The sequence below is a fragment of the Thunnus thynnus genome, chromosome 14 (genome assembly GCF_963924715.1).
Source record: "Thunnus thynnus chromosome 14, fThuThy2.1, whole genome shotgun sequence".
Classification (NCBI taxonomy): Eukaryota; Metazoa; Chordata; class Actinopteri; order Scombriformes; family Scombridae; genus Thunnus; species Thunnus thynnus.
The window spans coordinates 15,106,594-15,122,113 of NC_089530.1; the positions used below are offsets into that span (position 1 = coordinate 15,106,594).

The following is a 15,520-nucleotide window of genomic DNA, read 5'->3' on the forward strand; positions in this document are numbered from 1 at the left end:
CCAGACCAAAGACCTTGGGCTGCAGTTTTAGGGCCAATTACCTCGGCATGGCAATGACCCTCTGTCCTCGGACAAGAAATTCAAACTATTGATTTCAGGTTGCACTTGACGAAAGAGCAATGCAGAGTTTAAAACCCTGACAAATTTGGTATGTTTGAGGCTGCGAGCAGACATCTTCAAAAGGAAACAGATTAAAGGTTTTTTTTTTTTCCAGTTTCAGTTTCTGTCAATTAAATCCAGCAAGGCAAAAGCATAAAGACAGGTCTGTTTAATAGTTTAAAATGTAAGGAGCCAGTTCAACTATCTGTGGTAGGAGCTGTCTGTATGTCACATGACAGCTACAGTATCATGTATCTGTTTACTGCTTTAGACCACACATGTTGATAGACTGACGCTATGTTTTGGCATGTCTAGGACTGACCTAGACTTGATTGTTTCAAATTTTACTATATATAATATTCCTTATGTCCATGGGTGGATTAGTCCCCTCACAGTTCTGTCACATGTAGTGTCCCTCAAGGCTCCATCCTCGCACCATTTCATCACGTCTCTTTGCATAATTATATTAACTATAATCTAGATCCATCGTTTTACCCTTGTAACAAAAATTAGACCACTGAAGTCCAATCTAAAAGAAAAAGGAGAAAAAAAAACTAAACTGGGAAGCAAATGGATTTAAAAAACAAAAAAATGTAAATGATGTCATATTGTGAGACTCCTGCTGGGCACCTGCTTGTGGAATCTTGTTTCTTAACACAAGCTGTAAAATAAGACATAAAAAGGTGATGCATGTGCACCACACTGCATACACTCATGAAGTTGGCATGTCCAGGGCACATGGGTTTACACACACACACACACACACACACACACACACACACACACACACACACAGATACACACACACATACTGTGGAAATATACACACCTGCGTCTCCATCTGTCTCCCTAAGTGAGTAAGACATGACTCAGCCCCTCCTGGCTTCCACCTCATATGGGACACTAAATACACACACCACGTGCACATGCACACACTTCATCCACCATACTGTAACATACTGTGAGCACCGCAGCTAGTACTTTGTTCCTAACCTTTCACACAGAGATGTGACATTGATTATCTGACAATGCTTGAAAACTGATGTAAGATGAGCGGTTCTCGTGAGATGAAATTCTTCACCTTTCAATTTGGGATGAACTTTTCTCTTTTCATCTCTTTCATCTTTTTTTTTTTTTTTTTTTGCTCCCAGGGGAAGTTTTGCACATCTCTTCTCTGCACTTCATCTGAGTGTTTTTTTTTTCCTCCTCCCTTCTGTTCTCACACTGATTGACATGGTGCAGTCCAATGGGAACGGCAGAAAGGGATTTTTCTGTGGAGTGAACGAAATGCCAGCGTCTACCCACTATAAAATGCCATGCCTTGAGCTTTGTGTGTCTGTTTGTGTTCGTGTGCGGAGGTGAAAGTGTTTGTCACAGAACCAAGGTAGAGAAAGTAGGTCGCGAAGGTGCTCCTAGATGAAAGGGGAGGGGGGGGGGGGCTTGATCCGTTTTTCTCCCCTATTCTCCACCCTGCTCTTTATTTCCATCTCTCCGTCTGTGCAGATTTCTACCTGTGCAAAGGGCAGCGGATTAAAAAATGCTTCTCCCCCTTGCCTTTTATTCTTCACTAATGCTGTATTTGCACCGTAGTTCCTTTCAATTTACACTTTCAGCCGTTCTTCAAACTCCAAATGAGTGCGTCTGTTTCCCTGTGCTGCTTCATGTGTATATTTAGCAATGTTTCCCACAGCGCCTCGACACAGAGCAGTGGAAGAAATAAGGAGGAGCAGAGAGATAGCAAAACAGAAGGAGAGGAAGATAAACACAGCTAATTAGGAGTCTATTGTTAGGTGCATAAGCAGGATGAAACCACCCAAACACAAAATATTCAGAGATACAGACATCATTGTCAGGCAGCGGATAAACAAACGTACATACGGCATCCACACATACAAACACACACAACAATTAGGTTGCTTGCAAACCGGTCTCAACAGGTGGGTGCTGTGTGACAGGTAGAGACAGTGAATGACGAAACAGAGAGGAAGATGGAAATGAGCGCGGGTAGAAATCTGGAAAAATCAGAAATTTAAGAAACAGAAAGGTTGATGACATTCAGCGGAGACACACGAAGGAGGAAAACAGTGAGTCAGAGATGCGGCTTATTGTTGAAAGTAGAATGGCGGTTGTAATGAGCTGACAATTATTCATATGTCAGTCATCCACACACACTTGAGATTGTTTAAAAACTTTTCCTGCACTGTGACTAAATCCCTGGTGAAACATCTGTTATTGTGAGACAGGATTTGCATTGCCTTTCTTCTTTCAAGTACAGTAGATGATGTTTTGTGTTTCGGTCCCATCTCTGTCTATGGCTTCTTTTACTTTTCCATGTGTTTTGACAGGTGAGACCACTGCAGGTTTCCACAGGGAATCGTCTCAGCCTGTTTGTCCTCAGCCCCCCCCCCCCCCCCCCCCAAAAAAAAAAACCACGACGCAGTAGTGGGACATCAGGCTCACTACGGTTGATTTTCCCTCATCCTGGTACAACAAGATCTCGGTAGAGCGAACAGCAGCGTTGCCCATGGGAGAGGAGAGGTAGACAGAGTAGGCAAGGGGGGGAAGTAGAGAGAAAGAACAACAGGATGAATAGTGAAGGAGATGAGAGGAGGAGCAGAAAGTACACATTAGAGAGGAGGTGAAAAAGAACGAGGAGAGATGATAATAAGGGAGCTGAAATGTAGGCGAAAGTGGGGGATGGGTGGAGTGAGGGAGGAAACTTTTCCTGAGAGGAGAGAGAAAAGAGAAGAAGTGAGACTCATCCTCATGGGCACTGTGGCTCCCCTGATACAAGCGTGAATAAAGAACATGCGATAAATATAGATGAGCTGTTTTTACTTTACATACAGACGCACAAATCAACATGCACACACATTATCTTCCTGGCAAAATGAGACAATGCTCCACCGTGACAATACAGCACAATACGTTTAATTTGTACCTACAGAGAAGGAGAAGGAAAGTGAGTTAGAGATGGAGATGGAGGGTGGAGGTGGGGGGGGGGCAGTTCGGAGCAAGCCTTTAACAGGATCACAGCGGGGACAGACACGGGGGAGGACAGGAGGGGAGGCTGGAGAGGGGGAAGGAGGAGAGGTGGCAGTGAGGCCCTGCCAATACAGATAAATATTTCATCCTATAACACACAGAGTCACTGAGACTGGTGCCCAGAGGGGGAGGGAGGACGCAGGGAGAGGGAGAGAGAGAGAGAGAGAGAGAGAGAGAGAGAGAGAGAGAGAGACAGAGAGAGAGAGGGGCTGAGAGTGAAGGAAAGGCAAAGAGAGAAAAAAGCAAGAGAAGAAGAGAGTGAGAGAGGAAAAAAGGAGAGAGAAGAAAATAACAAGAGAGAGATGGGACAGCTGAGAGACAAAGCTAAGCCTGGAAGGTAAAGGTGTCCTTAACTCTCACATCCACTGACTCTGATGCTAACCAGGGCTGACACAAGACACACACACGCACGCGCAAATTCACACACACACGCGCGCGCGCGCGCGCACGCGTCCACAAAGACACACCCACACACCCAGATATGGTGTCGCAGACACTTTTCTATTATTGTCCTCTCTCTCCCCACGACTGAGGTTTTTCTCCTTCAACTCGACTTGACACCTGGATTAGAGAGAGCGCTGGTGTGAAAAGACAATAAAGAAAGAAGGAAAGAAAGAAGTGCAAACAGGAGAGGCAGAGAAAAGAGAAAAAAGCTTGGATGAACAGCGAGAAGGTAGAAGTTCAATGTGAGCAGAGAGAAGGAGAAAGTGTGAAATACTGCTACTCTTAGTGTACTCTCGTTGTGAAACACAACTGATATATATTTTTAAATTAATATATTGTCCATGCTGTCAAACATATTTAAGTATGTGGACTCCCAAACATAACACCCATATGATTTGTTAATCGTCGATTTCTAAAACTATGAGCATTAATCTGCTGCTATAACAGCCTCCTCTCTTCACCCTCATCCAATCACAAGAGCATCAGTGTATCCAGGCTCTGATACTGGGTGATTGGGTCTGTCTCACAGTTTGTGTGTCAGTTCATCTTAAAGGTTTTGGATGATTGTTGAGGTCAGAGCTCTGTGCAGACCACTTAGGGTTTCCACACCAAACTGGTAAAATCATTACTGGATCTCGTTTTGTGCATGGGAGCCATAGACTGAATATAAAGATGTACGTAGCGAGGTGCGAAGTCACCCACTGGTTTGCGTTAGAGCTAGTTTGAAGCCCAGAGTTGTCGCTTATGGTTGCGGTGCCATCTTTTCCATTTGGAGCCAGGACCTTCCAAATAAGGTGTGCGGAGTCACACGCTGTTGAAACACGCCCCAAAGCGCGTAACATTGAACTCACCAAAATATTGCGGCAATGGTCTGATTCAGTGTGAGCCCCGGGCGGCAGACATCAAAGCCTACATTAAGTCTTCAAATCTTCAATCTAATGGAGCAAAAAAATTCCAAAATGACCATCATTTAGTAGTTGTAGCCATAATAATTTGTTAAAAAAAATGATTGACTAGATAGAAGCTGACGATTTTTGAATGGGAGTTAATTGAAGTCAGGGACTTTCTGGAGCCAGCATCTAGCGGCTGCGGTAACATTGCACTTAAAGGTGCTTTCACATTGGCTTCAGCCTCGAGCCGTGGTAGTTGCTGCTTGATGGGAGCATTGTCATGATAAATCACAAAGGTTTTTGTCAAAAAGAAAAAGAAAAAAGAGTGCAGTTGGAGTTTCTGTAAGTCTATATTTGAAATGCTTCCTCAATGTACAAACATTTTCTGCTTGTTGAAGTTAAAGTTTACGGGCAAATGGCACAATTCCATCAATCGTTCCTTTGTTAAGTTTTCTGAAAATTTGTGAATTTGAGTCATTTTCATGACCCCTCATCATTTCATGTTGCCTGCAGTAAATGCCACTGTGGTTTTATACAGTATTTTTAGATTTTTCAACATAGTGATGAGCAGGGACAAGCAGAGATAGAGAAAACAGCTAGAGAGAGAGAGGGAGGAATATTGCTTGATTTCTCTATGTATGTGTGTGTATTTGTGTGCATGAGCGTGTGTGTGTGTGTGTGTGTTTGTACACTTGTGTCAATCAGGCAGTTGGTCTTTTTGTTTGTGTTCCCTCTCTGGAGGGAGCAACTCCCCCTCATCATTAGTAATGAACCAGCAGCGGTGAAAGGGCCAAGCCACAATCTCAGCCCAGAGAGACAGATGAATATTTGATCAGTGTGTGTGTGTGTGTGTGTGAGTGTGTGTGTCACAAAGTGCAAAGTGTACATCTTTCCATTTCTCATCTCTTCTCTCCTTTTCTCACCTTCACTTCTCTTTGCCTTGCTTTTCACATCATTCCTTTCATCACCTCCACTCATCTCTTTTCCTTTTCACCCCCCCCCCCACCCCACCATGGTCCATTTTTCTTCCTTAACTCTTCTCCTCTCCCTCCTCTCCTCCTGCAGGACTGTGCAGAGACAGAGGTGGACAGGAACAAGTGCTGTACATTGTGTAACATGTTCTTCACCTCTGCCATTGTGGCCCAGTCCCACTACCAGGGCAAAACCCACGCCAAGAGAGTCCGCCTGGTGCTGGGGGAGCCGACCAACCTACCCACAGCAATGACCAGCCCTACGAACACAGGTATCTCACACCTTCTGCCTCTTTCCTGATCTAGGTTAGATAAATCTCGCACATTCAAACATGCTGTGTTTGAGCCATGTATGTTTCAGTACTTGTAGCTGTTAGTGCACTGATGTCAGACTGATCACAGCAGGTATACAGTGGAATAAGATGTCAACCGGTGCATGTTCAGTTTTACAAAACAGAGAGAATAGACTACTACACTGATTCTCTGAGTCTTCAGGTCAGACTTGAAAGTGAACGCTTGACAGATCCGATCCTCTCATTGTTCTGACAACAAACTGGTACTTTGGTGATCAACCCTTTCAGCCCCAGCAAATCAATACTTCTATTGGATTCCAATTGTGATGCTTGTACACAGAGCCTCACTAAAGACCAAGGTGATTAACCTGGTCGTAAAACATGCTCTATGTCACACATCAGGATGTCAATGATTAATTGCTGTTAATAATTTAATGGATTAAAAATAATGATAATGCAGCAGACGAGGGACATGCAGTGTAACTGTCAGAAAACTGAACTGTACTGTAGATTTTTTTGTAGGTGTCTCTTCATGTTTAATGAGATAGAGTAACAAGTGTGCTTCCTGACCGCCCATAAGGGCCACACTAATTATAAAAAGCACCTCCCTGTCGTCCAAGGAAGAAAAACATTGCAGCGTGTCTCGCTCCATTCACTGAGGCAGTCGTGTTTATGAACACTGACTGCAGCATAAAGTTGTGAAATTCACAGTGGCTGTATGATTTAGCTAGCTATCTGAGGCTCATATTACCGTCTCGAACAGAAGCAGAGAGCAGCTGCTCGGTTAACGCAGGCTGGGAGCTGAGTGTCAGACAGCAGAGAGCAGCGCTGTAGCTACGGTGCTAACAGCTTCCAACAAAATCAAAACTTAAATGTTGAAATATAAGTGATACTTCCCCGCTCCGAGTATAAATGCATTTTAGCAGTGGCAAGTTGAAGCAGCAATATATGTGTATCTCCGGACTGTTCCAGCTGAGCAGCTGTTTCCAGCAGCTGGACTAACATTAGCCACAATGAACAACACACATCACTCCATCATGTAGATAAAGCATGCGTATTATTTAATATAAACCCTGTCAAACTGAACTTCCTAATGGGAAACTGTTTACTGCATTTAATACCATAATAAACTTTAGTTGTTAGTTGATTTTAAGGTAGTATAAAGCTGCCACCACCTTTGTTAACCCAGTCTGGTCCAGTGTCAGAGGCAAGAGAATATTTACCACACACACACACACACACACACACACACACACACACACACACACACATATGGCACAAAAATAGCCTTTATTGAAGACACAAATTTATTAAAACTATAACTAGACATCCCAAAGCAAAAAGCCCCCACAGAGGTCAACCCCTAATAGGCACAGGCGGCCAGCCTACGACCCTACAACACACAGCACTGTGAGTGAATTAGAATAAACAAACCCTGAGAGAAACACTGCACACAGTACCAAACAGCAATCAGTACACTGCACACTAATGGAACACGGTATCAAAATGCACATCAGTCAATAAAGACCACTCCAAACTGTAGTTAGGTCAGAACCATTTCTACCAAGAGGGGGAGGCAGAGGGCCCCCTTGGCCACCAGCGTTACCTCTTAATGGGCCCCTGGCAGGTTGTCAAATTACTAAAATCTATTTTTAAGACAGGGAGATAGAGGCCCTCCCCCACATTTTCCTCACTACAATATTTTGGATTATGTTGGGCCAGTTGTTGAAAAGACGGCAAAAGTCGGGAGTGAGAGCTCGCAATTTGAAATGAAGTCATTATTTTGTGTTATTTAATTTATAATTCAAGTAATTTGGTGTTTACTTGATCTACTCTTTAAATTCTTAATGTACTCTGATTTTGTGTTGAACATAGGTCACATCAGTTGTTAAAAAACTTTTATTAGGGAAAAATGTCTACCGTATTATTAATGATTAATTGATAATTAATTGTTAACGCAGCCAACTATCGATTAAGGAAATTTCCTCGTCACACATCTCGTGTACCTCTGCTCGCACACACCTAAATATCCAAACGTCCACTTTTTGCAACATTGAACTGAGAGCTATTTCCATTTCAGAGCATATATTTTTATATGAAGTGGATTTGTAAAGCTTTAGTCATGCTTCAGTCAAAACGTCTAGACTGGGTATCAGAGGAAAAAATGTGCCTGGAAATGCTAACATGCCAGAGGCCCAAGAGGTACAACTTTGAAGGTGAAGTGCACAGACAGACTTTAATTCATAAAGGTCTTATGATTTAAAAAAATATCTCATTATAACAAATCAAGACATCCTCAAATTGTTTTTTGTTCATGCTCATGATTGTTTAAGATTAGCGTTTTGGTTTTTTGTCAGTGTCAGTGCTGGTGAGTCGTCTCCAGGGGAGCTTTACATAGTAATGTGATTCAAATTGGATTCAAAGTGAAAATTCACAGAGCTATAAATGCACAATCGCTACAAAATGGAGTGTTTTAATCAAGCCCCTGAGTGACTTTTGCTAAACTTTGACCTACTTTGGAGAAGTGTCACTTCTGTACAGCCGCCACTGTGGATTTGCGCTGGTTTTGTGACAGTGGGACCTGAAGGAAAAGAAACAAGAGAACAAGAGCAAGAAAAGAGGAATAGTGACCTGGGAGAGAAGAAGAGGATTTCAGGAGAGATTAAAGTCAAAAGTAGCCTTCATGATCACTCTGAGATGAGCACTCCACCGTAGACGCACAGTCAAGCTGACAGGCTTGTGCACGCTCTGGCACAGAAACGCGATCATCAGAAACACACGTAAGCAGGATGACAGATGCATGCACGTTCATGCTACACATGCACATGGACACTAACTAACATACAGAAACACACTCAGACATATACACGCACAAACAAACCGCACAGTGAAGAGTAAACAAAGGACCATGTGTGTTGGAGAGGCCCTTGAGATGTAGAGAGCGGAGACTGTACCTGTGTGCCCTCCCCTTTCACACATCACATCCCCGCACACTCCAAACCTCCTCCTCCTCCTCCTCCTCCTCCTCCTCCTGCACACACACTATCACACACACACACACACACACACTGCCTGTGCCCCACTCCGTGAAAAACACTTACTTCTGCTCCAGTGTGCAGAAATCACAGTCGGGAGAAAAGGAAGGGTGGGAAAAACAAGGGATGGAAAAGGAAAATACATCCGAGAATCTCTCACTGTTGCTGCTCGGCACGTGCTGTTCCATGGAGGTGACAGAGCTCAGGAGCTTTACTCGTGCTCACATACACACACACATACACACACACGCACACACTCACACACACACACACACACACACACACACAGACAAGAAGGCTACACCAGAGATTTTAGGATGGCCTTGAGTGAGATTAATTAATAACAAAAAAATGAAATGACAGTAAAAGAGGAGTAGGGTTTGGCTTTGTAAAGTGAGATGGTATTGTGGCGAAAGCAAACACAAGAGAAAGGGAATGTGAGTGGGTGTGGTTGGCGATGAGCAGGGACACAGCCATAGATACAGTAACTATGTGAACAGAGCCCGAAGACACATCAAGGTATAAGCAACCAATCAGCACACAGGGCTAGAGTCAAGTCAACACAGGCACACACACACACATACACACACAAAAAAAAAAACCAATTCACCTCACATCCATGGTCACTGGTCAACAAGTCAGGCGCACTCTTCATTTGTTATCAGTGAGCTGATGGTCGTTGTGATGTGACTCACACAGGCTTAAAAGAGTGCGCGAGTGGGCTTGTGTACATGATATAAAATGTCTAAACGTGTGTTATTGTGGCTGTATAGTCATAGTTGGTCTAACTCTAGAGTCATTGACACATTGTAAATGGCGGATCGGCACATTTGGACATGCCATCTGGCATTACAAGCTTTCTCACACGATTTGGCTGTGGACCTAACACCCCCTCCCTGTGTTCAAATAAACAGTTTGAGCAGAGATGATTTCTTGAGTACACGTAAAGTACTGCACCTCACACAGACAGACGGCCTATTCTGGAGCTTCATTCACACGGGCGCGCACACACATACGAGCTTTCACACATTTTCTCAAGCGTGGATCATGCATTCAACCCGCCACCCAAACACCCACACGCACACACAAGACACACGTGCAGCAGCACACGCACGTATGTAGTCCTCACTGCGTGAGCCACAACCGTGTCCTGTGGACATGTCAGTGCCTGTTGGCTATTAATGGGCAATCACCATGGCAACCAGTGTCATGTCATGAGTAGCAGGTCACCTGGAAGTCTGCCATTTCTCCCCACCTCCATTCCCTCACAGAGGAGAGGGAGAGGAGACGGATACAAGGGAGGGAAAGATATGAGAGAAGATGATCTAGGAAAAAAAGATGAAGCAGGGAGGTTCAGACGTACAGCAGATGTGAGTAGAAAGAGAGTTTCTAGCACTTGAAGATTGGTCCCTGGAATGCTGATGGCCTCCTCCCGACCCTCATCTCTGTTCATTAGATAATAACAGCAATAATAATAATAATCTTTATTTATAGAGCACTTTTCTAAACCCACATTACAACGTGCTTTACACAAGGCAACACCTTCAAAACAAGCAGATCATAAAAACGATTTCCAGTAGAGTAATAAGCAAATAAAACAAATCAAACCCAATACAGTGTCGCCAGCAAAAAGGCAGTCAATAAAAAATCAAGTAAAATCAGGAAAAGCTCTCCGATAAAAGTATGTTTTAAGAAGAGATTTAAAAGAGGTCACTGATTCTGCTGACCTGATTTCCTCAGGCAGCTCGTTCCATAGCTTCAGGGCTCTGACTGCGAATGTTCTGTCACCTCTAGTTTTCAACCACGCCTCGGGAACAGATAAAAGACCTCTGCCCAAGGATCTCAGTCTACATACTGGCTCATATGTGACTAAGAGGTCAGATATGTAGCATAGAGACAGGCCATAAAGAGCCTTTAAAGTCAACGGTAAGATCTAAAAATCAATTCTAAAACATACTGGGAGCCAGCACAAGGAGGCTAATACAGGTGTGATGTGGTCATTTCTCTTGGATCTTGTTAAAAGCCTGGCGGCCGACTTCTGCACAGTCTGGAGCCGATTTATAGATTTTTTGGTTGAGGCAGGTGAAGAGGCCGTTGCAATACTCGAGGTGTGAGGAGATCAAGGCGTGTAAAATGGTCTCTGTATCTTTGAAAGATAAAACAGGTGGTATTGTGGAAATATTTCAAAGATGATAAAAACAAGACTGCACAAGTTTTGTTGTGTGCTGCTCAAAGCTTAAGTTACTATCAAACCAAATGCCGAGATTCTTTGCAACACACTGGTTGTGTTCCAACAGGGAACCAGCGGATGGCAGGATTTGTTTTGCTATGTGCTAGGAACCGATTACGACGATCTCTGTTTCGCTTGAGTTAAGCTGCAGAAAATTTGGTGACATTCAGTTTTTGACATCACATAGGCAGGTGTGTAGTGAACTCAGCATGCCAGGTATATTACGCCCCTGAAAAATGGGGAGAAATAATCCCGCCAGTGATAGGGTGATGTTTCTTCAGAGAGTGTTTACTCGAATTAATCATCAAATATACATATACACAATTTGCAAATAAAATACCTACACAACAGGTCCATACTCTGCAAAACTTTATTCTAACTTACTCACAATGTTACATACACATTCTCTTAACACTCAAAACATATAAGAAAATTATTACGACCACTTTAACAGTGTGAAATACCAACAACATACCTGAAAAACTGGGCGAAATAATCACAAGAGTGATAGGGTGATGTTTCCTCAGTGAGAGCAAGGAAAATACTGCGATTTCCCCAGAGTATGTGGGTGGAGACACAAGCAATTAATCTCAGGCTACCAGATTAAGACTACTTTGCAGATCACTGATAATACTATTATAGCTTTATTTTTAACAAAAAAGAATGAAATAAACAATGAATGAATTAAAGACTTTTTAGCATTTTAACATGAGTTTTTATTGTTTCTAAACCATTTTTAAACAAATCTTATAAATTGTGTCTCATGATGGTTTGATCTTTTTAACCTTATTACAGAATTTGAATCTTATTACAGACCATAAATTTACTCCTACACTTTAAACCTGTAACAGACCATTAGTGTATTATCCTTTTAATTGTCACAGGTACATCTGGGTGTCATCAGCATAACAATGAAAGGAAACACCTTATCTATGGATAATATGTCCCAGGGGAAGCATGTGCAGAGAAAATAAAACTGGTCCCAAAACTGACCCCTGAGGGACACCATACTTGACAGGAGCAAAAGATGATGTGGTTATTAATGGAAATACAGAGCCTCCTGTTTAACAGGTATGAAGAGAACCATTTCAAAGCTGTACCAGATATTACTACCCGGTACTTCAGCCTGTCAAACAGGATGCAGTGATCGAATGTGTCAAAGGCAGCGCTAAGGTCAAGAAGAACAAGGACTTAGCGCATCCCGTCATTGGCAGCCATTAAAAGGTCATTAAGTCTCAGTGCTATGATGCTTGTGAAAGCCGGACTGAAATTTTTCAGAAATGTTATTATGTTCCGCTGTTAAAAGCAATTGCTTGGACATGTATTTTTCTAAAATTTTTGATATAAAAGGTAGGTAGCTTGGAGATTGTTCTGTAATTGTGGGGAGGGTAGGATCCACCCCAGGTATTTTTTTAAAAGAGGTTGTAATCCGGGACACAACCATTAGATAAAGAACTGTTAAAAACTGACAGGGCCTAATAGATTCAATGACTTTGAGAAAAACTTTGTTAGCATTACTTCAACTGGCCTGGAAGACACTTTCTGTGGTAGGTGATGGACATTAGAGTATGTGCCATTAGGTGTAACAGAAGCTCTGATAGACTCTACTTTACCAATGAAGTAAGATAAAAAAAACATTTCACAATCAGCATCACTTTGAGCTGGGGCACAAGGAGGGTTCGGATTTACCAGCTGATCAACAGTCTTAAATAAAAATCTGGGGTTGAGCTGATGAGCAGAGATAAATTCAGAGAAATATTGTGCTCTTGCATTCTTTACCATATTATTGTAGTGGATTATGTGGCCTCATAGTGTACATGGAGACCTGACTTCTTCCATCTCCGCAGATGTGGCCTACAGCAATCTATTCTTTGCTCTCAGTCTCGAGCGGTGCAATCTAAACCTAGAGCTTTCAAATGTGCATGTGTGACTGTGTGTGTAGGCATGTATTTGAGATTTTGTCTTTGAGAAGATAATGAACAAGAGAATGAATGTGAATGCATTAGATTTACATGAAAATGTAATTTCATGAAAATATTTTCATTTCATATAATTTTTGCCCTAGAATGTCATTTGCATTTGAATTCATGTTAATAAGCTCCCTCCCTCTCTTCTTTCTATCCTCATTCTGCAATCCATCACTCTCCACGCTGCACACCTTCTCTTTCCCTCATCTGCTCATTACTCCCCCAGATTCCTCTCCTTCCACCCCGCTGCCCACAGACCCTGCTACGTGTCCCCCTCCTCCTCCTGCCCTGCCCTGGCCCATGGCGGTGGTGGGCGGAAACGGCGGAAGAGAGGCGGGGAAGTACTGTTGCCTGTGCGGAGCCTGGTTCAACAACCCGCTGATGGCCCAGCAGCATTACGAAGGCAAGAAACACCGCAGGAACGCAGCCCGGGCACGTCTCGTGGAGCAGCTAGCGGGCAGTCTGGATGCCACGGAGAGCACAGGTCAGCCTCTTGGCCCCGCGCCCAACAAGTGACAAGTGAAGGGCAGAAGGGGTATTACGACTTTATACGAGGAAAGAGGATAAGGGGCAGATCACATTCAAGATCTGTTGCAGTGAGTGTGGACTTCTGAAATGTTCATATGCCTTTAATGTAGTATGCATTTCACATATAGTATACTGAGGTAAGCCACACCGGTTAGACAAAATTAGCCCCATCAGCCCATTACTGTTAAGATCAGCATATTCGCATTTGCCATACAACGGGGTAGAAACATGGCTTCTATATGAATGACTGTCTTTCTGACTGCGTCCTGAACCATGTGTGCTTCTACTAAATCAGGTGGGAGCTTTCCCTCGTGAAGAATTAATATCTTAAAGATGACTGGAATACCTTCTTCTAATGGCCTTTAAATTTAGAAAAGTTTTACAATCCTGCCATCATAAAAAGCGGCACCCCACGGGCTCTAAAGGGAGCTTTGGCAAGTCAGAGAAAATGACTCAAGTTACATCACCCACGTATTTTCAGCTTGGGCTTGGAGAGTACTGATTTTATGAGAAAGCCTGTGTTACAAACTGAGGGGGGAGGGTCTGACGATGCTTTCAAGTTGCATTATGGGAAGTGTATTTCTGAAGCTTGACCCCTATTAGGGACTAAGGGCGTTTTCAGACCTATAGTTTGTTTGCTCTGGTTTGAATCAGTTGATGAGTTGGTTAACTTGGTGCATTTTTTTTCCTCCTTGGTTTGGTTTCTTTTCACAAAGAGAAAAATCCAAGCGAACCAAAATGCACTCATTGGTCAGATGTGTCTGGGGCAGGGGCAAAATCATAAACACAGGCAGGAGGTCCTGAAGAAAATGCACCATACTTTGTTGCACTAGTCCAGGTCAGACCTCAATTCATTCTCCAGTTGCTGTTGATTTCGCTCGTTTCGCTACAGGAGCCGTTTAACTCGTAGAGTACGCCTAGTAGTTTGGTCGGATCAAGGTCATTTTACGTTCTCACCACTAATGAACTGCTTTAGAGTTTGTGTGGGACCAGACCAAGACCACATCCTCTAAAGGGTCTTGGTATGGTTGTTTCGGTTTGCACTTGAGTACGATTGCTGTGTTAAGATCTGCCCAAACAAATTGCATCAAGGGAGATAACGAACCAGAGTCCAATACAACCAGACTAAACAGCACAGGTCTGAAAATCCCCTAAAAGTCAGCAGGTGTCAGTATTTGCTGCATCAATCAATTTTGACTCCAAACTTATGGAAATGTTATACAAATTCCCTGGAGTAATCTTTTAAAGGTGTTTACAGGGTAAATACTCTTAAGTGTTGGTCTCTCTAAGTCAACAAAATGTAAGAGTCCATCCATCCTCCCAACCAAATATTTGAATCTCTATAATTAACTGTGTATCTCAGTCCAACTGAAATTTTGACACATTTTATTCATCATCTGTTTGCCAGAGTCTAACCTTGCCATGTCGGTTCTCCGGGGACACAGTCTCCTCAGATTACAGCATAGCTTTCACACTTGTTAGTGCTGGGCATTGCGACGTGTAAAACTGTCAAAGTCATAGGACCTCTGTTGGCATGCTGCATATAGTTTACTTAAGCTCACACTACTAAGCTCAGGCAGCTAAATACTAACACATATTACACTAATATTTCCACTGAGGGTTGAAACATAAATCCCACACAGAATGACACATGAAAGGGTAAATAATGATATTTAAATGAGTGATTAAACTGAGATCATTTCATACTGTACATTACTAATTGATAAAACTGAGATCAAATTACGGTTAGCATAACAAGCACTGGGTTTTAATTACTATTCTCTTTCTCCCTCCCTCTCCAACACAAACAGTTCCACGCACAAATGTAGCAGTAAAAGGACACTGATGCTCATATACACATTTATGCCAGAAGGATATTCTAATGAAATAAGTAATAGTATTTGGCACATAAAATGCTTTCCTTTCCTGGTTCCTTTGAGTAATATCACTTACATTAGCCTACTGCAGTGGGCAGCACGACAAGCGCATGAGCGAAACACAATACCGTCAGGTTTGAC

At 42.9% G+C, this 15,520-nt stretch overlaps 1 protein-coding gene across 2 annotated transcripts in view; it reads left to right on the forward strand.

The window, feature by feature from the left end:
* zgc:171482 (zinc finger protein) overlaps nt 1-15,520 on the forward strand; it is a 60,521-nt gene that overhangs the window by 23,636 nt on the left and 21,365 nt on the right. For both annotated transcript variants that reach the window (XM_067610101.1, XM_067610102.1), the window contains exons 4-5: nt 5,544-5,721; nt 13,201-13,458. In XM_067610101.1, the coding sequence (XP_067466202.1) occupies nt 5,544-5,721; nt 13,201-13,458 (436 nt within the window). The remainder of the gene's footprint in view (nt 1-5,543; nt 5,722-13,200; nt 13,459-15,520) is intronic.